Below are 26,101 nucleotides of genomic sequence, written 5' to 3'. Positions count from 1 at the left end.
TACACATTATAATTCAGCATGGATACTACTAAAAACTATTACTAGGAACAGTCCATGCACACACACACACCCCACCCAAAGCTGCCACTGAAGGCCGGAAATGAACAGCGAAAAATCTGACTCTAGGAAAGCAGTAGACAGATTCATCTGAATAAAGCCTAGATTGGTAACACAATTAACACTTATTTTATATTTTGCTCCTTTTTAGAACAAAGCTGTCAAATCTACAGCACTCTGCAGACATCAAGATCCTCAAAAGTAGCTGAGAATCTCTCACTCCTAGCTATGACTACTGTCTAACCAACTTCTCTCCTTTTGTTTCTCAACTCAAACAATAAACATTTTTAGAGAAATAAGAATTTACCTTGTGCCCTTCTCCCATAACAAGGTAGCAGCGTCCCATCATAAAACAGCACGACCCCATATTCACATGGCACCAAGGTCCCAGAAAACGAATATATTCCTAATATACAAACATCCACTAATCAGACAAATCAGTGTTATGTCTTACTTCCCACTGTACTCAGACAGACATTGTTTAACGCACACCAATTAAAAAACATGAACAGGCAAGCAGCTAGGCTGGATTCCGATCTACACATTTAGGCTTGGAGCCTCTGTTCCTGTGAGATTAACTCTGTTCACAGGATACTCACAGTGGTATAGTGAGGAGAGAAGAGAGGCATTTTCAAACACCCCTGCCCCCCAAAACACCTCTGCTCCATACCTTTGGGGGACCCTATGGAAAAACATGGGAGTTTGGGCTGTAACTGTAGGTGAGGGGGGTCGGTAAAAATGGCCTCCCCAATTCAGCCAGTGGGAGCCTCTACTGGATTGAGAATCCCTTCCGTTATATCCAGTTTTGATCCATTTGCCTGATTTACCTGGGCTGCCTTTGAGTGATTATTATTATTATTATTATTATTATTATTATTATTATTATTATTTTAGGGGCCAGCATGCTTTGAACCAGTGCTAGCTTTCTTTTTGCCAATTCTTTTTATAGATTTTCAAAATTATTATAAATCTTGCCAAATTAGTTCAATTTAATACAATTTTCCAAAACCGGCTTCCCACTCTCCTTATAAGACATGCCCAAGATGAACCCCAGTTGCTGCTCATATTCTCAGTTAATCTCTTGATCCCACCACATGTACCAATGATCCATCAGCTGCCCCTTTACATCCCTGCATACAAAACCAGGGCTAGCTTTCTACTTAAGTATTTTCCTTCTATCCTTTAAATATTGATGTAAAGGATTTCACAAATAAAGATCTCACCTGCAATTGAGCATACTGACAAGCCCCCATCAAACATTCTGGAAAGAGGAAGTTAGGATTGCTTGGCCACCTGAAGACTGCATAAGGAATATAGGTTCTTGAATGGATGACAAGACCATGGCTTAATTTTACGAACTTCTATCATATCACGTCTTCCTCGCCTTTTCTCTTCTAACGAAAAAGTCCCAAACACCGCAATCTTTCTTCCTAGGGGAGTCACTCCACCCCCTTGATCATTTTGGTTGTCCCTTGACTGTGCTGTAGTCTTTTGAATGAATCAATACAGCAGCTCCTCACATGTACAATCATAGGGATGCATGGGAGCAGGAGCTGGTTGGAGAGCGAGGCTGTAGCATGCAAAGTCGGAGGGCAGGAACAGAAAGGGAGAAGAGGAAATAGAGAAGAGATGGGCAGTGCAGCAGGCTTAGTGTGAGGGAAGGAAGAGGAAGAGCAGGAAGACGGGAGGCAAAAGGACAGACAGAAGAAGTGCTTGGGGCTTCTTTTGTGCCTTCTGGTCCCTCCACTTCTCTCACACAGTCTCATACCTCAGTCCTCTTTCCTTGCTGCCAACCCTCTGAAAGGAAAGGGAGGGAGGGGGGATTAGCAAGTAAGATGAACCATTTTAAAAAAAAACACACACCCAATAAACTGGGAAGAAAGGAATGGGGAAAAAGAGGGAAACTCACAGAGGAGTGAAAAGTGTATGTAAAAAGAGCAAGGAGGAGCCTCTAGATCAGGGGTTGTCAACCTGGTCCCTACCACCCACTAGTGGGCATTTCAGGATTCTAGGTGGGCGGTAGGGGGTTGTACGGCACAAGCTGAATCCTCCTTCCATCGAGCACTGGTGGGCGGTAAGAAAATTTTACCATCAAGAAAGATGCATTAGTGGGCGGTAGGTATAAAAAGGTTGACTGATAAAAGTGTGCCTAAAGTGAAGAAGCCAAGTCATGCCTCTGCAGCTATGGGCAGGATTTGGCTAACCAGCCCCATGAGTGGAAGCCCTGCACAAAGACTTCACGCCTTGCCAACGGGCTCCCCCCACAGGCACCCTCACAATTGGTTTGGGGGGTCCTAGAGAACCCCCAGAAGAGCATGAAGGGAGGGAGGACATATTTGGCAAGCTGGAATGCTTGCACAGGAAGAACTGAATGAGCACAATGATGAATTTCACCCAATGTCTGTATTTTACTTGAATAAAACTGAACTGTAACTCCCTGCTATAGAGGAATCACTGGAGCAAAGAATTTCAGAAATTCGCAAAATGTCAATAATTGTCAGCTGGTTATGCCAAACTGTGCCTCTGTCTGCTGATTCCGCCCCTGCACATTGTGTTTGGAGGGCCCCAGTTAATTTTTATCCCGGGGTAGAAAGTTTAAGAATCCCTGCACTAGAGGGACAGAAGAAAGCATAGCTCCTGTCCAACATTTCAAGCAGAAGCTGCAACTGAAGGATACAAGAACTGCAGGAGATAACTTGAAATTGCAGAAAACATTTGAGGCCAACTCAAACTTGATTCATCCAAGGCTGTGTTAGGTGGGAACAGTTGAGATATTATGTGTTTTCGGGCTACCTCCTGAAAGAACAGCTCCACGATAGTTTGAGGGCTGGACACTAAAACAGATTAAAAGATGTTGTCTGCATCAGTATCTCTAAACAATGAGAAAATGCCATAAACATGTTTCGTACATGACTCTTCAATTTAATGGTTTCCCTAATACTAACTTCTGTATTCCACTTCTAATAAATCCAGGTGGGATGCAGGGAAGAAAGGCTGTAAACTTAAATGCCAATTTTTAGATTTTGCTTACTTAAAATGTACTTTGCATTTTTAGACACAACACCAACTGTTTTGACAGGTAAAGACCAGATTTTCTAGCTATCTATATAACTTTCAAGTTTGAAAAATCTAGGCATAGGAAATATGGCACGTAGGATACTTAACATTTGGAAAATCCCAACAATTTTAAAATAAAAATCTAGCCTGATGACTGCAGGTAAAGGTGGCTGGGTTAATGTTAAAAACAGCCCCTGAGCTATAATAGTTTTGGTTCTCTGAGCAACGATTTCAGCACTATCTTGCTTTAAAGTATTTTAATCTGAGCACTGGAGAACTGATGTCTATAAACATGATTAATCTTTTAGCAAAGCCTTGTATTGTCACTTTTAAAAAACAGTAACTGAACATACATTTCTTACCTAGCTTAAGTGGTGTTATAGTTGTGGAATCTGTCAGTTTTAATACAGAAAGATGCTGTAGGTTACATTCCCTGAAGAAACCAAGAAAAAATGCTTATCAGACAGAAAAGTCCTGAGCAGAACCTGCCTAAATTAGCTGCTTGCTATTATCAAACATAATGCCTATTTTTCGCTAAAGGAAAAGAGAATGGCCACGCCTACTTCATCCATCATATTAATTACAAACTATAGGTAAAGAACTTACAGTTCATCAACTGGAACATCTGATGCCAAGCGTTGACTGGCCCACCTGATCACGTAATATGATAATATCAAATGAGATGTGCGATGCAGCAAGTTCTGTTGAGTGTGGTATAGCTGGCCTCCACCCAATACCTAAAAACACAACCTAAGTATTAGTTGTTGTTCAATAGTTGTCAATGGCGAAGTATTTTCACATTATTCAGAAAAGATGCAAAAATCCTTGTGGTATTATCCTCCCCTTCTCCATATAGACATTTATACCCCATTTTGACTTTTCTATAGCAATATCTTCAGGGCTGTCCCGAAGCAGTTGCTAGAAAGGAGAAGAATGAAGCCAACGAATATTGAAAGCAAGACAGCTAAAGACAGAAGTGCTATTTTAAGTGGGTTGAATGGGACTGAAGGAAAATCAACCCAGAGCCTATCTAACTGAAGTAAGCAGCTGATGTTGGAAACATGACATTACTATCTGATCTGAATCAACTTAAGCTCCTTCTTGTTAATAAGGATAATGGCTTGGATTCAGATGTGCTGCTCTGTGACAAGATAGGTTTTGGCCCCCAAGTTCTTTCCTGGCTGCCAAGAAAGTAGCTCCAGCAACACAGTGCACCCTGACAGCTAAGCGGTAATGTCCATTCAGCAGCCATTGTAACCATTCCATTATTATTCAACACCACTGAATAATAATAAACATTCCATTATTATTCAATGTATGCTGTTCAGTTAATGATGTAAGGATTGTACTCCTTGAGGTCATACAGTCAACTTTGTTCCAATATACTCACAGTATCTCCAAGCCGTAGCAAGAGCTGCTGTAAAATCAACAAGTCCCGACAAAGCAAAAAGCGAGTCATGGACATCTTGTACACACACCGACACACCATGTTTACTGTTGTGCTACTACCATAGAGCTGTGAGAGATGCATGCGCACATTTAGGGGCTGAACTGTAGAAAGAAAGGTGAGAAAAGGCAAAATATATGCATCTACCGACATAAGCAGCTTTCACTTAATCAAAATGTTAGGGGGAGGGAGAGGAGAGCCACTGTTCTCTCACCAATATTGAGTCCTCTTTCCATTTCCGCATCTGTCTCATAGTCCATTTCCCGGATAAGCACCCCAATAGCATCAATTGGGTTTTTGATCTCTTGCAATTTACTGTGAATATCCTCTATTAGATTCTCTCTTCAAGGAAACCAGCAAAATGTGTTAGGCTTCATAAAAATATACTGAAAATTTATTCAGTTATGAGGGAGTAAACATGATACAGAAGACACACTATCCACCCTTATTAAGAATTATATGTGGCACCCTACAACTAATTTTTCCACGCACTGTCTCATGGGCTATGACACCCTCTATTGCAATCAGCTGACTGAATTTGTACACTACCTTGAGGCAGATTGTAATAGGCAGTATATAAAAACTCTTCATAGAAAAATGAAGTAACAAAAACACTGTACAACTTTTGAATTTATATGGCTGCTTTTTAGCACAGGGACCCTAGGGATTTTGCTTGTAGTGTGACCTTGGTTCAAACTGTCTTGGGCCTCAGCTGGAGATATAGTGTGTTTAAGGACATTTTTAATCAAAAAAGAAATTGAAGGCCGAATCTCTCAGCTCTGACAGAAAAATAACTTAGGGGGTTGGTGTGTAAGACTGCTCTCTTGAAGAAGGCAGGGCCTATAATCTGGAAGGACATTTCTTCACAGGGAGGGTTATCAACTCTGCTGCCTCTGCCCTCTGAGGGGAAGGAATAGTGAGCCCAATTTTCTGAGAACTACGGCTACTAGAACTTTGTGGCTAGAAAATAAAACTCTCTCTCTCTTACTTATCCAATCAGCTAAATGCTATAGAGGGAGTGAGAAAATCATTTTTTATAAATGGCCTACTTTGCTCATAGCGCATGCTTACGTGTCATTAGCAATCAAGTCATGAAGGATCTGTCCTGCAGCTCTCTCTGGCGGCTGGGAACGGCAGCAAGCCATTTCCATTGTTAGTGCCATCTCCACAGAAATTGATTCACCAATTAACCGAAGGCACTGAACGAGACTCACAAGATCATGAGAAAATTCAGATTCTACAATAAAAAGGTGGTATTTAGAACTTATTTCAGAGTGTGTGTGTGTGTGTGTGTGTGTGTGTGTACACACACACACACACACACATACATATATATATAAATATATATATAAAATAAATATATATATTATATAATATATATAATATCTCACAATAAAAAAGCCAACTATGCTGGAAAAGCAGGGAGAAACCCAGTTAAGAATATACCGGTACTTTATAATTGCTTGCACATTCTATCCAGGGGCAAAACACACCAAAAAAATCACTTCATTAGTGCTTACTAAAGTCAACAGGACACCTAGGAAGCACCAAGAATGAACTTCCCTAGTTATGTTGCTCTCTAGTTATGTTACTCTCCCACAGTGCATGATTTTGAAACATCAATAGATTTAAAACTCTCAGTCCAGCCTTTCAATTTATCCATTTGCCCGCTGACATGAGGCAAGTGCTTCCAGGAAAGTGATCATGAACTGATTCCTTAAAAGTTCATGGAGAGAGACGCACCAAGGCTATTGTTACCTGCTAGGATATAACTAACTGAAAATAACAAACATGGGCAGGAATCCAAAGAGGTGAGAAATTAGATCTATGAGCCCAGAGACCCTTTATGCTTACACTTCTTGAGCAAAAGCTCCACATGCTAACATGGTAAATTGTTTTTAAAACAGAGGAGGATTACCAAAGCAGTTTATTTTCCATGTAAGTAAAGTTTTGTTTTGAGAACTTGGAAGTTCCACTGCAGTAGTGCAAGCCTGATGTGAGTGGCTTTCTGGACCCTGGCTATTTATCAGAAAAATAAAACACTTTTTTAAAAAATGTATAGACTATGTTCTGAATTCTACTCTGCCAACAACATCTTATAGTGGGTTCGTGCACTCACTCTCTCTTACCATCTAAGCCAGTGCTCTCAACTTCATTCACCAGTTGTTCATCAAGTGAAAGGTAAAGGTGATCCATTAGGGAGCAGGGCACAAGAAAAGACAGGTATCCCTGTGTGGGCAGAAGAAACACTCATCATTTAGTTTTCAAACACTACAAAAAGATGATTTACTTACATGGAAAGCTCAAAGCAACATTCTGAAGGGGGAAAATGCCCATAGTCAGAGTAGTCCACATTCTCAGCATCATAAATATTCAAAGATACAATGGCAAAATAGTATACTGTAATTTAAGAAAAGCTCAAACTAGCTATCTTTTAGCAGCTTCTGTGATTTTCAGATCCTTATTGAAACTACGGACCACCTGAATTTCTAAGCAACATTTGCTCAGGAAAAAGTCCCATGTAAAACAAGTAAAACATAAATTTATATCTGCCACATTTATTGCATAAAATTATAATTACACACTACTGAGAGCTCTTGAAACTTAAGACCATAATAATTAGGGTCATTGCCTGCCAGAGTTGGACAGGCCCATTTTGCTCTATGAAAGAAATATCTGAAATTTGCCTCTTTCTAACCTGATTCTCACCTTTTTAAGCAGGCACACCATGCTAGTGCATTGATTCAAGAGAAGTGCAAGTGGGCGTGAGAGTTCTTCTTGGTACTGAACACAGTAAGCATAGAATTTTGACCAAAATTCTATTTGCAGCTGTCTAAATACTTCTTGTGAGAATTCATACTCAGTCACATTTCCTTGGAACTGGAAAACAAGAACAAAAACACAGACCGAAGGTTATCCAAATGAACTATCCAAATGAACAGTTCTGCTAAATCAAGGATGTTGGCTGCTAAAGGTAATTTCCTCCTTTTCCTCTCCCCATGTGCCCCCATAATTTGTTCTAGGGAGACACACATGGAAAACCTAACCCTAGCAGAAGTACTTCATTGGATTGGATTCCACCCTAAAAACTAGCATTACAACAGTAGAGCATTTTTTGACCTATCTTAAAACGAACACATAAATATAAGCACAATTATTACAAAGAACCAATGAAATAAGAATCTAAGAATGAAGGTAATCTTGTTGAAGCAACAAGAGGGGCAAAGGCTAAACAGAACTCTTACCTCATTTTCCAGAGCTATAGTAATTTCTTTTTTCAGCTCATCCCAGGACAGGTCTGTGAGGTGCTCAGCTCTTTGAGAAAATATCTAAGGGAAAATTAAAAGATGTTTCTCACCATTAAACCTAAAAGCACATAGTGCCAGGGCTTACCAGATCTCACACTTGAATTCTAACAGCATGCCAAGCAGTGTCAAAAAGAATGTTCTAAGTAGATGACTGCTGACAGTAGACCACTGTAGCTGTGAACTGGCAGAGCAGAGGAGAGGAGTGCTCTGCCCTTCTGCCTCAAATGCCAATCTTGCCATTTTGTGCAATTGACGAGTTAGTCTAAGTTGTAATGGTTTTCCAGAAACTCCCCAACAAATGATGATGTTCTTCCTCACCTGTAAAGCTTTAAGCAAAGCCGCATTTGTGAACTGTCCAGGCATGAAGATGGCCTCTGTAAATGTTTCCTGTAAGAGTCAGCATGATTAATTATTTCCCAAGCAGATCATGTGATTCATTTTATTCCCTTCCGCTAACGGCTATGTCCAAATATTGTCCCATGACTATGTTCCGGCAACTGCTCAACTTCAGTTTAAATGACAATTTCCAATGTGCACTATATATTAACTGTGTGAAATTGTTAATACATTAGAGGTCCACACATGCTGCCTAAACCTTGAAAAAAATAAATCAACCTTGAAACTAAGAGTAAAATGAAGTGTAGAAATTGATGCACTGTTCATTTCTGAAACACAAAGTTTTGAACAAAAAAAAAATGAACAAGGCATGCTTCTGGTGGCCAAAGGAATCTTGCTTTCAGACACTTTGGGACACAAGAAGACCAAGAGTAATATCAAACACACACACACACACACACACACACACACACACAGAGAGAGAGAGAGAGAGAGAGAGAGAGAGAGAGAGAGAACAAAATTTACACAATTAGTCAAAGCCAAAAGTCTTGCACTTCAGACCAAACAAAATGCATGTTTGACACTACTAATCTAACAATTTTTTTAAAAAAATAATTCCTTCTTTCAAAGATCCAACATTTCACTGGTCTTCCTTCTTAGCAACTGAGCACACAGATTTGTTTTTTTCCATATATATGCAATGTTCATACTTTTAGGGATTCATACAAGTGCTACTCATCTGTGTTTTGCCATTCAAATTCATAATTAATTAATTTGAAGAACTCACCCTTGGGTCCTGGTCATCTCTAATATCCACTTCTTCAGGTGGCAGGGGCTGCACAGAGACTTGGTTCCACTGACCTGCAACATTGCTAAAACAAGTATGGACCATTTTAGCCAACTTTACATTTATAGTTCAAAGAAGATTACTTCCAAGTAGAATAAATAAATATAACTATGAACAATTAAACATAACCAACATCTTCCATATTTTTGACCCATGACACCACAAACCTACAATTATAAACTAAAAACAGATGAATGAAAGTTTGTTGATGCGGGTTTCCCCTACATGGACATGTGTGTATGCACACAGAGACTATCATCGTCCCCTCCCCTCAATGCCAAGTGGGATATCTAAGGAACTATATTTCAGCAGCTCTGCAGCTTTCCAAAACCAGTCATTTTCCTCCCACCTACAAAATGGAGGGAAGTCTTCCTGTTTCTGTGATGCTGGCCCTGCCAGTCCAGTGTATGACCCTTCAAAACCACAACATCCCCAGACAATGTAGCTTCTGTCCATTTCTCCAAGATGGCTGACACATATAATTGCTGGCTGTTTCAACAAATAGTCTAAGAACTCCTATGACATGCCAAGTCTACCAGGAGACAAAGAAATCTCCTTTCCAATTTTCACCTTGTGTCGCCACCTCTTAGCTTAAACAGGTGTGAAGCATGAAACTAACTGCTTGAGCAAGCCTGCATGCTGCTCACAGCCCATCCTAAGTATTATAAACATGGCTCCCCTGATCTTTTGTCAACCTCCTTAGCCATCCAGAAACGCCTTACGCAGAACTATATGGTAACTCCATGCTTCATCAATAGGTATCAAATCCTTCTTAGAAGTGCCAGCATAGGTTATAGTTAATTTCTTTGAAGTATCTGCTATCTCTTAATGTTGAGAGAATCTCCTTTTTAATTTGGATTCAGGGCTTAAAGTAACTTTTTCCTCACCCAATTTACTGCTCATGGTTACACCAGGGGTGGACAAAAACTTACTGCTCAAAATTGATGTATTTCACAGTGGTTCTATTTTCATCATCATGCCAGAGTGCCCAGATCTCAGCAGTAGTTAAGGAAAAGTCAACAAGGGTCTCCTAAGTTAAAAACATACACAACAAGTGGCTTAGAACAATGAATATGATTTTCAGACCTAAATATACTCAAGAGAATGAAACTAAATAACAACAGTACAAGGGAGAGAACTTATATTTTGTTGAATCTATAAAAACTAATATTTTTTTAAATTTATTACTAGCAGACAAATACTGGGGTTACACACAGAAGATCCCATGGATCAGAAGTAAGTGATATACAGGAGGCAGGTACACACATCCCTTTCTCTCCAACATCGCATCATGTTGTTTGATCTAATATAGAATGGAAGATGGAATGGAAGACAGTACTCTACTGACCCCTATCAGTGCAGAGTGGATATTTTTTTTGACAGACACATTCATTTTAATGTAAATCTTATTCATTCCCACCTGAGAAGTAAACAGTGATGATATGTGATCAAGACTATAGCGCTGACTCTCTGTGCTGACCAACTGGAAGACACAGAACTGCAAAAAAAATAAAAAATGATTCCGCCATTAGTGAAAATAAAACTGTAAACTATTTTAGACAATCCTTATATTACAGTTCTCTAATTATAATACCCAGTAACCATTCAGGATGTAGTAATGGCACTAGACTGTGAAAATCAAGTTGAACAGATGCTATTTAAGTTGGTTGTTTTAGCACTTGTAGAGAAGAGGACATCCTTAGCAATTAATTCACTTTTCAGACTTTCTCTTTCTGAGGAGGAGCAATAGGTTGCCTATGGAGATACCACAGGTGCATTTGAAATGGAATGCCTCCATGCCCAAAGCATAGGAGACATAGTACTACTCCTTTATGTAAAGTGTAATTTTGCCCTCTGCAGACACCTACATAGTGCTTTCCATTTCCTTTTTTCTCTAGCCTTCTTCACCTTACTTTCTTGTTTGCAAAGCTTGGAGATCTAAAAAAAGTGATACAGAAAATTGGGTTTGGGACTCAAGACAGGAAATGCACCAATCCTGTATGCTGCATCTCCAGAAAATAGTCTCCACGTTTCCCCCCCCCAAAAAAAAACTACATCAATGAATTTATCTGCCACAGAAGGAAATGAGAAATTGTTTTTCCCTGGAATAATACATTTGATAAGTCCTTCTGAAAGCACTTCATCAAAATACATCTTATCAAGTATCAAGGAGCTATTATTTCCCAGTTTTTAAAGCAAAATACATTTGAAATTGTCAGCAAGATCTTTTAATCCAGAATCAAAAGCTATGCCATTTTGTAAACTTCCAGGACTGGACAAAACATGTTTAAAATTATTGAAGAAAACTTTTCTTATCCACATAAACTCTGAAACTGATGGGTCATACTAGTAGTTCCCTGACTCTCAACTTAACAGCAAATTAAAATTCTACGAATATAAGACAATTCAAGTACCTGTCCTTGTTTGGGTGCATGCAAGTATACACCAATGTAAAGCCCCAGGGTCTCAGAATAAGACAGCTGTAATCTGTGTCCAGTCCCAGCAGCAAGTCTTAGGTCCTTACTTACAGGCACAAATTCCAACATATCAGCCACCATCAGGCACATTTGATCCTGCCAAGATAAGAAGCCAGATAAGTAACACAATCTGCAAATGGGACAAATGCTTTAAACACACCTGCCAAAACAGCAGCTTGATATACTAGACAGATACTTTACCATGTGTTCCTTTACAGTAAAGGATACAGATCTGAAGGTTGTGCATGTTCACAGCAGACCACAGAAAAGGTAATTAATATAGCTTGCATATTCAAAGGGACATGTTGCCAAAAACCAACATTTGGAAAGTATCATTAGTCATATGAATAATCAACCATCAGCAATGACAACAGTATTCTATCAGAAATTAGCATTTCACACTCACTTTGTAAGACCACATTCGAAGTTTATGATCCTGGTAGAGTGCAAAGAGGAGGGCATCATGCTCACGACAGTGGACAGACAAGCTAACAGGAAGCTCTGAAGGACCTTGGTCTCCTCTGGAAAAGATTTAAACTAAATTTTATATATAATAAACAAACAAAAAAGGACAATTTACAAGAATTTAAAAGTTAGAAGTGCCAAATCTTCACCTGATGTCATGGTGACATCATATGATTGAGAGGTGGATACCACCACCCACCTTGTCAAACATGTGCCATGAGGTATAGGGGAGATAAGAATCTGGCCCACCAGTCAGATTAGGTTCCCCATTCCTGGTTTATAGTGAAGCACTACCTTTTCATATAAAACCATACCCCTTTCAAGATAAAAGTTACAACATTTGCTCTTCTCAATATTCCAAGCAACCATCAATCACAATGCAGCCATTTAGCCTCCAAAGTTTGAGGGCATGAATTTGTCAGATTTCTTTCCGTTCCACACTTCCTCAGTGTATCAGAATTATCTCTTCACAACTCTTCTCTATGATAGGTTAGGCAAAGAGATAATGATGACCACCTGCTGAGTCACCTGGCTGAGTAGAGAATTTCTTACTTCCAAACCTAACACTAGCCACCCAGGCTCTCTGAACAATAGCCATCATGTCTGGAAATAAAAATGATGCAACCTTCTTACTAAAAAGTAGGGAACCGTGAAAAACAGTCAAACGTACACACTTTCTAACCACTGGACTATGGGCAGATTTGGAACACCTCTGCTACATGCAATTGTAGCTGAAGTACTGAATCCAACAGCATCCCTGGCCTTCATATGGAAAAGAAAAAGCTGACTGTCTTCTGCAGGTTCTTATTCCCTCAAAACATGTTCATTCCTTTTGCTTTGTCCAGATCTGAGACGACAGGAACAATTTCAAGATTAACTTAAGATGCTTGTTTAGAAAAAAGAGCCACCTAAGAAAAAGCACATTACACTTCCAAGAATTAATTACACTTCTAGACCTGGCTGAAAATCTAAGTACAATAGATTTAGTTAGCTCATTTGGTTGCTGAAAAGAAATATCCTCCAATGAATAACAGGCAGAGTGCTCATTCAAGCCTGTTCCAACTATGCCACTGGCTACTGTAGAGACTTCAAGAACTCTGTTTGCCATCAAAATACTAGCCTGATAGCTGTTGGCATCCAACCTGTAAGCAAGCGCTGCATGACTGAACTCTGTTTCAACTCCACGACTAGAGTTGAAACCATTCCTAAAAACAAAACAAAAATGATTTATTAATAATGCATGCATATATGGTGCACAACAGTAACTAAATCAGATGAATAATCTTTCAGAAGTCCCATGTGGAAACATTCAAGACAAAAGGACTACTGATTTGAGACATTAATTGACGGTGTCCAAAATTGCAAAAGCAGGTTCTGCTGCTGTCCTTGTTCCCTTAGTTTAATCAATTAGTACAGCACACACTTCTCAATTAGAACAGTTTTGCGGATATGGGGAGTCAATTGCCTTATGCACATTAGAAAATATTTTAAACCTCCTTTAAATTCTTATTCGATGTGCAATTTCTGAGATTTATAACTGAAATGCAAAGCAACTTTAAATAAATTATCTAGATCAGCTTCTGTACTTACCATGAGTATTGTGAGGTGGCAGATTAAGGACAAAAATCCCACCAGATGCAGATGGCAAAGCAAAAAGTGCTCCTCCATCACTGGTAAGCCAAGCTGCTGAAGCAGTGGAATGAGTTGACAGACCAGGGATTGCAGGAATCACGCAATAGTTAAAAGGATCTCTTAAATGAACTTTTCCAACATCTGTGAAAACTGACTGTACATGACTTTCTGTGATCAGCTCCTATTAAGAAAATCCCCAATAAGCTGAGTTATCAATAAGAAATATAAATTTGAAGTATGAACATGGAAAAGTCAAATAGGAAATGCCTTTTCTATTCAAATTCGTCTTGTAACATATGACCTAGAAGTGTCTGAAAAATGGTATCAAAGGAAACATTAGACAAAAACAGTTTCTTTAGAGCAATCAAAGGAACTTAGGAAGCTGCCTTATACCATGTCAGATTGTTCAGCTAATCCAGTATTGGGTATTTTGGTGGCTCTCTAAGATCTCAGGAACAGGACTTTTACATGATCTGCTCCTGTAATTCTTTTAATGGGAGACACCAGGGATTTGAGCCAAGACCTGAGGCATGCCAACAAGGGCTCTGTCAATGACCTATCACCCTTCTCAGTGCATTTTATCTTAGACAAGATTACTGTGCACTATCTATATGTTTTGCTCCATACCAAAATTATACCCAGCAAATTGTTCAACATAAATTTGCAACAATAAAAACATTTGAAAATTAGATTTTCTTTAATTTTCTATATAAAAAATGCAACCAAACATGTGGCCAAAAAAATACATTAAAAAATAAATAAATTACAGAATATTTCACAGCCCATTCCCAGAAAGGGTCAGTTCAGAATCTATAAAACCATATGTACAAATCAGCAACCTGCAGTTAGTGATTGCCCTTCAAACCAGAATCAACCCTTACACCATGAATGAGTTGGGTTCAAGGGTTAGCCATAGTTTTCCAGTTCAGACATCACAATCATCTATGATTAATACTAAATAAGAAAGAATCTAAACACAAGGTGAGAGACAAGCCTGGGGCTTGCTTCTGACACTCCAAATCATAGTATGGTGTATTACTTGAACTGAATATGTTATACAGTATATGCGATCACAATCCAAAATGATAGCGTTGTCTGTGTATTGTAAATTTGCTTGTGTGTTAATTCACGCTCTTAGAATTTTTGAAAAAAATGTTACTTACACTCCTATACATCCGAGTGGGGTGTGGTAAAATCAACCTATGTACTGTCTGATTGGTTGAAATCAAGATAACAACATTATTCTGGGTCTCAAATATATGTACTCCTCCAGGTAAGAGGCTACAATTCTGAAATTTGAGCTGAACAGCATTGTTCAAAAGGTTTATATCAAGGGATTCCTCTACCAGTTCCAAGGTTGCACCTGACGTAGCCCTGCAAAAGAAAACAAGTAAATACATATATAGGAATTATAGGTTTACAGAGTACAATTCAACCCAGTATTTGCATGGTGGAAAGACAATGGCACCAAGAAGCAAATCTCAAGAGTCAGATATATGTGCTACCTGTATTTCTATATGCCTTAGATTTTGAAAACATACAAAGAGCATGCAGTGCACACCAGTATGCAGTGGTACACAAGGAGGAAAAGCTGTAGGTTGCCCTTCCTCTTCTGGAAGTCCAGGAAGGTATACAGCACAATCGAAGTAAAACATCTCAATCAAGCTATTTTAATACTGCAGCAGACAAACACAAAATACAACTATGAGATTCAACATCACTTTAATCTTCTCCCCCTTCACAAAGCCAGAACGGGGAATATTAGAATAACTATACAAGACTGGGAATGAACCTAGTGCCAAAAGGCACAAACAGCTGGAGGAGTTGCCAGGAGGCAGAGATAGACACATTGGGAACGTAATTGTGTGAGGCTATTGAGCTCCATGGTTAGATGCATAGCTTCCTGTTGACCTAGCCCTGTATTTCACCAAGACAGCAGTACAACACAATAGTTCTATAGTGTGGTTCAAGGAATTTTGTGGGCCTTTGCTCCTCAATACAGCTTCATTTGCTAATTCGTCCTTCTCACTTCCTACATAATCATGCAGCTGTTTCTTCAAACTGCATCCCCATGCCCTAACTGTAATTCACACAATCTTCCATGCCCTACTGAGGTACCCATTCACAGAACTCTCCAATTTCAAATTCAATGGCCATTTTGCTGTCACATACAGTTATTATCGAAGATTACTGTCAATTACTGCTCAAGTCACCTGTCATTCATTTTAATGCCTTAACATTTTTGGCTGTGGACCTTTCCTCTGCATGCTTTCCTTAGGATACACCCCAGCTTTAGAATTCTCTTCCCACAGAGCTACAACTGGTGCTGTCCTACCATTCTGTTCATAACTGCACTAGGTTAAAAAAGGCATTTTAAACTGTTAGCTTGCTTTAGTTCTGCTCTGGAAGAGCCAACGGCTCAAAACACTTCACTAGTGAATAACAGATCAAAACCAAAAGAAAAAGATCATCTGGTTTATTTGGGTATATTACCCTAGTCACATGCTAAACGGGATCAGGCGTCAGAAGAAGATGCCTGAAGGGGAAGCGGAGGGCAGCTCCTCTTCACTCTTCCCAACCTCTCCCATTGGAGTGAGAGGGCAGGATCCGATCCGTTGCACTGACTGGCGGGTGGGCTGCAGAAGCAAGGCCACGTCCTCGGACCACTCACCAGTGGATGAAGCGGTTCCTGGTCACAGACCCCAGCTGCGCGTTTTCTTGGTACCAGAATCCTCCGGCGCTGTCGGCGTAGCGAACGGGCGTGAGGGACGAGCCGCCGCCTGCAAGGGACAAGGCAAAGGAGGCACGTCAGCCAGGCAGGCAGCAGCAGCAGCGTGACTTTTACCATGCGTGCAACAGCAATGACACCCGCCCAGCAACCCACGTCCGCCGCCCGCTCCCTGGCCGGGCGCCTCTACCTGGGAGGCTGAACACGAGCTCGCGAACCCGGCGCCGCGCTCCCCGCTCAGCGCCCACCAGCTCCAAATATCCGCGCTCCGGGAGCCCGACAGCCGCCGCCATCTTCCCTTCCCGCGCGCGGAGCCGCAGTGGATCACGGGATAGTGGGAAGGGGGCGCGGCCGAACCGAGCCTGCTTTCGCGGTGAATCATGGGAAGCAGAGGTGGCCTGAGGGGTCTCTGTCCTGCGAAGGGCTAGATGGAGCGACTGCTGGGCAAGGAGCGCAGCCAGACGCCCGTCCAGTTAGACCCGGCCCGCGCTTCAGTTAGACCAGGCGCAACAGGGAAGGGGCATTTTATGGAGCAGGTTTGCCCAACCTGGCGCCCCTCCAGATGTTTTGGACTGCATTTCCTGTCGAAACATCTGCTGGCTGGGCCTGATGGGAGTTGTAGTCCAAGACCTCTGGGAAGAACCAGGTTGGCAAAGAGTGGCAGCCAGGCAGACTTGGATGAAAAATGAATTCAGTGGTGTAAGCTAGCGAAGGGGGAAATGCAAGCAGATGGCTTCACGGAGACGCGGGTCCCGTTCCTTCCCTATGTTAATTTGCAAGGTGTGGCGAGACACCTGATTATGGCATTTTTTGTATTCCACCTTAATGTAACCAATGCAAGTCTGCATAGAAGCATTGTTGTTAGAAGTATCACAGTTTCTCACTGTAATAAGCGTTTCAATGTTGTTTTATTGTTATACTGTAATTTTTAAAAAAAAACTACATGGGAAAAGGAGCAACTCAGGTAATTTAGGACATTTGCAAAAAAGAGGCCCTTGAGTTACCTATGACGGCAGAGAAGAGGAACATTCATTTCCTCTCTAAAGTTTGCTATAGTTTATTTAGGTCACAAAATGGTAGGGCACAATCCAGCCAAAGTTAAGCAGTTATTTTTTTATTAAAAATATTCAAATATATTTTAGAATTCAAAGAGAGAGTTTTGATGGAGGAAGGGTATTTTTGCAGGGTGGGTAATAAGCAGTAGGGCTGGACCCGCAGTGGTGCTGCCTGCCATGGCCGTCTGTGCCAGGCATGGGGCAACAAAGCTGAGGGCCTGAACAGTTGCCCCGATCCACCTCCACAACCATCCAACCTTCTCCCCATGTTTGCTGTGACTGAGCATTAAGGACAATGCCTGTTGCTAAATATGTTCAGCAGGACATATTGGCTTTCTAATACATCTTAGGTGTGACCTCTGTATCCTTGGTAATCCTATGTTTTTAGGAACATTTCTGAGAAATCTACATGATAGCAGTGTAAATCAGGAAGTGCTGTAAATCAGCCAGTTGGTGATAGAAAGGCAGAAATTTAGATTCCCATTCATTCTACTGTTCTATTAGTGTTCTAGAGCACTTCTTCCAATATTGTTTTCTGCCAGTGTTTCTGTCAACCTGCTGTTTGCTCTGTTCAAAGGAACAAGCAGCCAGCCTGGGATATGTTCACCTGCAACATAGCTCCCATTGGCATGGTTATTGCCAAAAGTTATCCTCCCTAACAGCATGTAATGGGCATGACAGATGACATTAAGAAGGTGTGGAAGAATGATTTTAGAGAGTTTGAAGATAGTGAATCAGATAGTGTGTGGACTAACTCCCCCTCCCAGTTTATACACTATCTTTGTGAGAATCCAGGAAGCCACCTTTTAGGATTCCTCTAAAACTGCCCTACATGGCAAATAAGTGTTTCCATCATGCAGTTGGGGATGTGCTGAGAGAGAATCACTATTCTACATGTGGTGGAGCTGTCCTTTTGCAAACAAGTTTTCAGAGGATGCGTTCTTAGAGCTGGTTAAGATTACTAGCAAAAAGCTTCAGTTAGACCAGTGTTGGCACTCTAGTCAATCAAAAGTGAGCTTAATGAGGAAATTAAGCATAACAAATTACTAGCAGTGTTATTGGCAGTGGCTCAAGTAGAATTAACAGGCTGTTGGAAAGGGAATACACCTACAAAACACGGTTCGTATGTTAAAATATGGGATCATGTAGCACTGCTTGAGTGCTTCACACAGGATAGAGGGGTTATTCAAGGTAAAGCAAAAAAGGGAACATTTTGATACTATTTTATATGGTTTCCATTTATTAGCTGTATTAATAAATGGACATCCTCCTTGCCCTCTGGTGACTAATCCAACTTTGTGACAAGGTTATCTCCATTTTTCAACATGATACATGTGGAAATATATTGTGCTGATAAAACCCCCTGTAATTAGCAAACAAGTGTTGTTTGTTTTTGGTTGCCTTGTTTGTTATTAAATAACTATAAAATTCAATTAAAAGCAGTTTCCCCACCTTACCCAATGCTTATCTTCTGCTATTTTGGGAGTTGTTTCTCAGAACAAGGTTTTGGTTCTGGGTGGTCCCTAAACTTTCCATACAGCACTACCATGAACCAGTGCAATCCCTCAGTCCTGACAATAATAATCTCTCGCTGGAACTGGGAACAGAACCAGCAGCTGGCACTTAGATTATTTCATCCCCCTTCCTTCTGCTGTGTGTTCCATGGCTGAAGGTGCAGCTTTCAGTGGCAAGGTCCAGCCTGCCCTGCCTCCCTAAGTCCTTGTTGTTCTAGGGCCTCACAGCACCAAGAGAGGGCAGGGCCACCAGCAGCTGTGGGATGGAGATGTGGAGGACTCTGAATGGCGCTGTTCTGTCTGCTGGGAGCAGCTCTGCCTCCCTGGTGTTGGGAAGAGGTTGAAGGGCTGGGTCATCTCAAACAATACTTCCTTTCAGGCAGAAGAGCTGCATGAACAGCTCTTAGGCGGCTGTGGCTGTACAATGCATCCTGTCTTCCTATGCAGAATGGCAGCATTATTGTGCCAGTCAGGTGGCTGACGAAGGCCTGCTTCTGGGAACGTAGGCACTAGCTAGAACAGGCCCTGGGCTGGAACAGAGACACAATGGTGGACCAGGACATCTTCTAAGCGGACCCACCTGTATTTCACATATCCTCAGGGAGAGGCAAAGGCAACCTTCCCACTGCCTATCTCTGTACCTGACCAACCCTTTCTAGTTCCATGCTTCTCAAGGCCCGACTATCCATTGGACTAATGGGAAATTTAGGAAATCAGGTCTACAAAGGAAGCTGAGGTGCCAATGGCACACATAGTTTGCCCTACAGCATTTCAGCTTTTTCTCTCTGACAACCATTCTGCTGGTCCTGATGAATGGGCACAAGCAGATAGCGTTAGAAACTGAGATATGGAAGCTAGGAGGTAAATGGCACCTTAAACCAAGGTTATGGGGGCAACAATGGAATGTCTAGGCTCACTTTTTTATAACAAGAATACAAATCTGGAAATGAATGAACTGCAGCTTGTTCATTTTTCGTATGGCCTAGTCCTTCCCCTGTCCACCCCCTTAATGTTCTTAAGAGGGTCTCTTCTCCAATCTTCAGAGTAGCTGGAAGTCCTTGTAGCTGGAAGGTCCTTGTTTCCTTCTACTCTGCAGTTTTAATCTGAAATCTTAGACACAGTACTAAGAAATTCCCTGTTGCAAAATGCACCTAGAACAATGGGAATTTTGGACACTGCATGCATGCATAAAGTTATCTGATGGCTGCAGGAGATACCTTCCAACTGAGTCACCTTCAGAGATGCAGAATCTGAAACAGCGGGGTTTGCATTGCCTCTTTAACCTCAAGTCCTCTCCCCCCCCCCGCCACTGTTTCTTCCTGGGTAGTATTGGGTAGATGGGGGAAGCAATTATGGTGTGTCTGGGGCTGTCTCCTGCTGCCCTGCCCCCTACCTAGTGAGAAGGGATGCTCACTTATGAATCAGGGTTCCCACTCTTGAAACCTCCCTGTCACTGCCCAATCCTATGCATGTGTATTCAAGGAGGCTTATACTCAGGTAATGGGGGCCCCTCACCTACTAACTTTTTGCTTGTTATATACCTATTTATGTGAGCTTTTAGCTTTCCTCTAAGGAGCTCAGGGTTCTTCCACTCCCCAATTTATCCTTACAACAACTCTGTGAGGGAGGCTAGGCTGAGCAACAGTGACTGGCCCAGGGATCTTCATGGCTGAGGAGGATTTTAATCTTTGTCTCTCAGGTCCTACCTAATATCCTTCCATCTTGGTTCACAACTCCACATTCTTGAAAAGAAGCTGTAGAAGTGAACAAGCTGGTGGGGTGGGTGGGGCAGATATACTATTTCCCCCAAGGGGCATGCCTGTTAACGCATTGTTAAACACCACCCACAAACTTCACAGCCGTGTGAGATTCCAGGGAGTTCCAGGCATGTTTTATCCTGTGTTTGTGTTTCCTTTTTGGACAATGAGACACAGAAGAGACTGTGGTGTCTTTATGATATATGGTTTATTTACACACATATACAACCTGAGCCTATGATGGAAGGGTGCACAACGTTACACCCCCAGAGGTTTTTGTTTCTATCCTAGGTGCAGCCCTGGATTCTAAAGGATGCCAGCCATCGGGTTCTCTGTCTCTAATCTGTTGCTTTACTCCTACATTGTATCACTCCTAACCCTGTACTAGGCAGCCATCTATATAGTGAGGTGGGAGAGCCCCCCTCCATATCATAGAATGGTAGAGCTAGAAGGGACCCCAAGGATCATCTAGGCTACCTCCTGCAACGCTTACCATAAAAATATATTGACATTATTCTCACCTCTCCCACCCCACTAATATTGCTTCTCTGTTGCATTGCTGCTTACAGATTGGAACGATTTCCCTCCAACTCACATCAAGCAAAAACTGCTAACCTGAACTATGCTACTAGCCTTTGTTCTTCTAGTTAACCCAGAGCTTTGCTTATGGCATTCTTGATGGGTCATCACCCTGTCTTTGTTTGTTTAATGACTCAGCCATTATCAGGCTGGCCTGATCAAGGGAAGATGAATCCAGCTATTAAGAGTGTATCTACCAGTTTAACTCTCCAAACACTGATTGCATTCTAACACTTACTAAATCCAGAAATTATGGGTGCCTGACACCTACAATGCTGCAACTTGCGTCTGGTTGGTTGTATTTTGGGTCATGTTTTGGGTATCTGGAAGATATATTTGCCTTCCTGGCATATTTGCCATTACATTTAGTAGTTTGCAGCTCTGTAGATTGCAGCTTGTTACATGCGCATGAAAACTCAGTCAAGCTTTAAAAAAGGCATCAAGCATCCTACTTTGGCTCAAATAATTCCACATGCAATCATATAGTGTCATGGTGCATACCCTGGCCTCTTGTTATTTCCTAAAATATTGCACGTATATATTGTACTGCATGAATTATTTTCACATTTTTATTCTCATACTTTTGTCTACACATCCTAGCATGCCTGATCAGATCACTGCACATCTAAATAAGCATTATTCGTCCAACAGCAGCCAGCCAAATGCCTCTGGAAGTCTACCAGCAGAGCATAAAATTGATGGCCATCCCCATGCAGTATGAAAAGATATACTGTCTCAGTGCATGGAGGTTCTATTTAGCTATAATGGCTAATAGCTGTGCATCCAGGGTAAAACACTAGACAGGGCCAGCATCAGCCTCCCTTAGGTTCAATGCAGGGTTGCACATGAGTCTCTGGGAATAATTTATTTCAATGTATGTTACCACAGAAGCACTTCATAGGAGAGGTGTTTTTAATTTATTTGTTAATAAGAAGTTTTATTAATTTTCAGTGTATAACCATAATCACAAAGGAGAGGTCTTATTGTGCATAAAGATTTCTTAGATAGTTGCATTGGATGAAATTGCTTTGCTACTTACAATAAGCCTTACTTGATAGATTCAGACAAATCTCGTGCCAATCACAGATGTCCTCAGGAATGAACCCCCCTCTAGCTCCTCCCTTTCTGTTGTGTAAACAGTGACCGATGTTCATTAAAAAAAAATCTGCAACCCATATTTGATCTCTGAGGGCAGCTGAAATGTTTGAGTAACACCAACTTAGAATCAGGCCTGCCTACCTATACATGTTATGTGCTTTATTTAAGATGACTGCAAATTGCTACCACTGACAGGGAAAGCTAAGTATTCAGTCATAAAATGTTTACCTGTTTATCTCATGGCATTTCTTTCTTTATTTTAATTTGCAGATTTTACAAGGAAAAGGAAATGGAAAAAGAGGAAATAAAATGAAAGAGGAAAGAGAACACAAAACACCAACATGATAACAAATTATTGTTATTATTATTGTTATTAGTAGTAGTAACAGTAACAGAAACCACCATCAGTTCACATTATGGATACAGTGACCATCAATAAATAAATCTTAAATTAAACGTATACATCAATATAAGCCCTCCAGATGTCCAAAACTGAAACTGATGCCTATATGAAATATGTTCATGTAGCTGGGCAGTGACGTCCTCAGACCATTGTGTATTTGGCAGTAGGTGTTTATCCTTCCAGGCTTGAAATATAAATCTCTTAACCACCATAAAGGCTTGCAAAACCTACTTTTGTCCATCCATTAAACCTCATATTATAGGGACATAATTAAAAAGTATATAAATGTCAGCAAATATAAATGATTTTGCAAATACAAAATTGAGGCGAGTAACAACTTTCCAATTGAAAGGTTGGCAGTTCGAACCCCCGTGATGGGGTGAGCTCCCATCACTCAGTCCCAGCTCCTGCCAACCTAGCAGTTCGAAAGCACGTCAAAGTGCAAGTAGGTAAATATGTACCACTCTGGCGGGAAGGTAAATGGCGTTTCCGTGTGCTGCTCTGGAGAAGCGGCTTAGTCATGCTGGCCACATGACCCGGAAAAACTGTCTGCAGACAAACGTCGGCTCCCTCGGCCAGTAAAGCGTGATGAGCATCGCAACCCCAGAGTCGTTTGCGACTGGACATAACTGTCAGGGGTCCTTTACTTTTACCTTTTAACAACTTCAGACCACTGGATAAGCTCACATCATATGCCTTAAAGAGGAATTTTCAGCATTACAACAACGTTCTGGACTAGACAGTACAATCTTATACAGAAGTTGTGGAGTCCAATATACTCAAAATATTAATTTTTCCTGAATCAATCTCAGATCCAAGGAAATACTCTGTATAGACTCTAAAGCAATATTCTATTGTTTAGGCTGTGTAATATCTTCTAATTCACTGTCCCACACTTCTCTAAGTTCCTGAATTTCTGCCTTACCAAAATCCATTAAGCATTTATAAGCATTGGTTATAGGTTTAGTTTTCTGTTTCTTCCATAGCTGTGGAATCCGTTGTTTGACAGGCATGGCATCTCTGAGTTTTGTGCCAAACACAACAAAAGATGGATGTGAATGAGTGAAGTGGCAACTGGCAGCTGTAATTAAAATAAATACTACAAGATCAATAGTCTGGTCTTCTATTGAAGTAGTTAACTCAGCACTCTTAGCTGAAATTGTATAAATGGTCAAATAAAAAGTGACAGGTTTTCCAAAGCAGTTTGCTTTGTCTATGTGACATTACTGTAGTTTGGAAATGCTTGTTGAAACATAACATTATCCAGCCCAATCCTAAGAATGCTTGGCTGGAAAAAGTCCCACTGATTCTAATGTGATTTACTTTAAAATCCTGTTTCCTTTTTATTTTTAAATGAAGAATTATTTAAAAACATACTTTATTCAAGTGAATGTACTGTACAGAGTCTATATCCAGCCACAGACCTAGAGCCATAACATACAGATCAGACATAAGGTCAAGCACATTATTATCCTCACTCAAAGCCCTGCCCATCTACAGTGTTGCCATTATTGACAGCACAGGTGAAGTCTGACAAATTTCTTCTAGAACCAGTTTTTATCGACAATTGTTCGTCGGACGAAGTCTCTTGCAGCAAAAACAAGGATTTTTTCTAGCCACCTAAAAGGCTAAGAAATTTATTACAGCATATGTTTTCAAAGACTCCCCATCCATTGAACCAGATACATGAAATGTTACATATGTACAACATGGTTTGAAGGGGGGTAATTATACACCCTGAGTTTAGAGTGAAAGCAAATGCAAATGCAGAAGAGTGCAATCATGCAATTAGCTGTGGTAACTCGCAAAACAGTTGTTGACAACACAGGCGTCCTGTAATTGGTAAGCCAATTAACCCATATAATGGTTAAAAATTCGTAGTCTGGATTCAACCCACAAATTATAACGTTTGATATATGGTTCGTTACGGCTAGTTTACTACACCCCGGCAGTTTCTGTACTACTGTTATACTAACGGAAGCTTGGCCCAATATAAAAACATCACCTTTGTTCCCCTTTTTTGGTGTGGCGTTCCATATGGAGGCGATCGTTAGCAGGTGCCTCCGAGTCCGATACCGACAGGGTCAGGCCAAGGGAGCGTCTCCCCCCCTCCACCACCTTGTCCTAAATCTGGCACGGGGAGGGCAAGGCAAGCGGGAGTTTCGGGGCGGTGCCATTGCCCCGAGCTATAGCTCAGCAACTCCGACTCGCTCCGCCCGGCCTAGTGGCGCGCCCTCCCCGGGAGAGGAGAAACTGCGCGTGGCGGCGGCGGCGGCCCAGGTAGCTCTGGGTTAATAATTACTAGGAAGAGGGAAGAGCCGCTTCGCTTCCTCCGACCGCGGCCCCTCCTTGCGGCTCCGGAGTCTCCACCTACCCGGAGCGTTGGTGACCCGCCCGCTCTTTCTTTCCCCCTTCTTTCCCTAAAAGCCTCCTTCGGCGGGGAGCTTCCTGCCTAGCCAGCTCTAATCTCAGCGGAGTCTTTCGTCGCGTGGATCTCGAACTGCTGAGCGCCGGAGCGGCTTGCACGGCTTTACGGAACCCGGGTCAGTTTTTTTGTGTTTTTAAAAAAATATCGGGTGACTAAACTCTTGGAGGATTTTTTTTTCTTGGGAGGGGGGCCGGGAATCGCTGCCTGCATTAAGTGGCTCTGGATCCAAACCCCTATGGGACGGGGGTTCTCGAGTCTCTCTTTTGCACCGGAGACAGGATTAAGGATCGTGTGCATTCTCCGGACTGGGATTTGGCGACTCTCCTTCAGTCCCTTGTCTCTCGCTCGGCTCGCTGTTTTCCTGGACACGGCCCCGTCCCCGGACGGGTGTGCTCATCCGGGCGCAGGTGCCTCCCTGCCGTCGGGGTTCCCACCTCCCCAGGGATTATTCGGAATCGCTTATCCTCTAAAAAGCTTTGCCCGCCCACGCGGAAATTGGTTTGTGCTGCTACATATAATCGCGCGCTTCCCGAGTTGTTAAGGGAGGCGTGGACCTACTTTTGCTGCTCTCGCACCGCCGTCTGTAAATAAGAGTTATTTCTCTCTCACCCACACCCGGGAGTTCTGTAGACGGCTCTTGGGATCCTGCTGAGCTCGGGAAACGCGCGCGCGGGCGCAGTTGCGCCTTCCTTGATGCGCCTTTTGAATTAGGCAAGTCCGTATGCATCCTCCTCCCTAAAGTACCACAGAAGGAAATCGCGGATGTTTGCTTTTCCCCTTTCCTTAAGGTCCCTTGAGGCACTATAGTTTCCCATCCCATAAGTGCCTGGCTCAGAAGTATGACCCGTTGAGCTCCGACGGTTTACTTCCAGGAAAGTAGATAGGGAAAGGTTGCCGTTTAAATCGCTTTTAG

At 41.7% G+C, this 26,101-nt stretch overlaps 1 protein-coding gene across 1 annotated transcript in view; it reads right to left on the bottom strand.

Moving 5' to 3' along the window:
* Nucleotides 1–16,671, bottom strand: part of NUP160 (nucleoporin 160) — a 29,997-nt gene extending 13,326 nt beyond the window's left edge. The window contains exons 1-22 of the mRNA XM_081907576.1: nucleotides 16,545–16,671; nucleotides 16,298–16,406; nucleotides 14,790–15,000; nucleotides 13,585–13,807; nucleotides 13,115–13,199; nucleotides 11,936–12,050; nucleotides 11,467–11,625; nucleotides 10,473–10,550; nucleotides 9,985–10,082; nucleotides 8,993–9,077; nucleotides 8,188–8,256; nucleotides 7,807–7,890; nucleotides 7,271–7,441; nucleotides 6,691–6,790; nucleotides 5,633–5,798; nucleotides 4,776–4,903; nucleotides 4,505–4,665; nucleotides 3,721–3,851; nucleotides 3,477–3,547; nucleotides 2,735–2,891; nucleotides 1,281–1,350; nucleotides 365–463 (exon numbers count right to left, since the gene is read on the bottom strand). Of these exons, the coding sequence (XP_081763702.1) occupies nucleotides 365–463; nucleotides 1,281–1,350; nucleotides 2,735–2,891; nucleotides 3,477–3,547; nucleotides 3,721–3,851; nucleotides 4,505–4,665; nucleotides 4,776–4,903; nucleotides 5,633–5,798; nucleotides 6,691–6,790; nucleotides 7,271–7,441; nucleotides 7,807–7,890; nucleotides 8,188–8,256; nucleotides 8,993–9,077; nucleotides 9,985–10,082; nucleotides 10,473–10,550; nucleotides 11,467–11,625; nucleotides 11,936–12,050; nucleotides 13,115–13,199; nucleotides 13,585–13,807; nucleotides 14,790–15,000; nucleotides 16,298–16,406; nucleotides 16,545–16,647 (2,673 nt within the window). The 5' untranslated portion in view covers nucleotides 16,648–16,671. The remainder of the gene's footprint in view (nucleotides 1–364; nucleotides 464–1,280; nucleotides 1,351–2,734; nucleotides 2,892–3,476; nucleotides 3,548–3,720; nucleotides 3,852–4,504; nucleotides 4,666–4,775; nucleotides 4,904–5,632; nucleotides 5,799–6,690; nucleotides 6,791–7,270; nucleotides 7,442–7,806; nucleotides 7,891–8,187; nucleotides 8,257–8,992; nucleotides 9,078–9,984; nucleotides 10,083–10,472; nucleotides 10,551–11,466; nucleotides 11,626–11,935; nucleotides 12,051–13,114; nucleotides 13,200–13,584; nucleotides 13,808–14,789; nucleotides 15,001–16,297; nucleotides 16,407–16,544) is intronic.
* Nucleotides 16,672–26,101: the final 9,430 nt, after the last annotated feature.

This window comes from Podarcis melisellensis (assembly GCF_964234715.1).
Source record: "Podarcis melisellensis genome assembly, chromosome: 1".
Classification (NCBI taxonomy): domain Eukaryota; kingdom Metazoa; phylum Chordata; class Lepidosauria; order Squamata; family Lacertidae; genus Podarcis; species Podarcis melisellensis.
The sequence above is the reverse complement of the archived record's forward strand: the minus strand, read 5'-3'. Positions and strand labels throughout refer to the sequence as shown.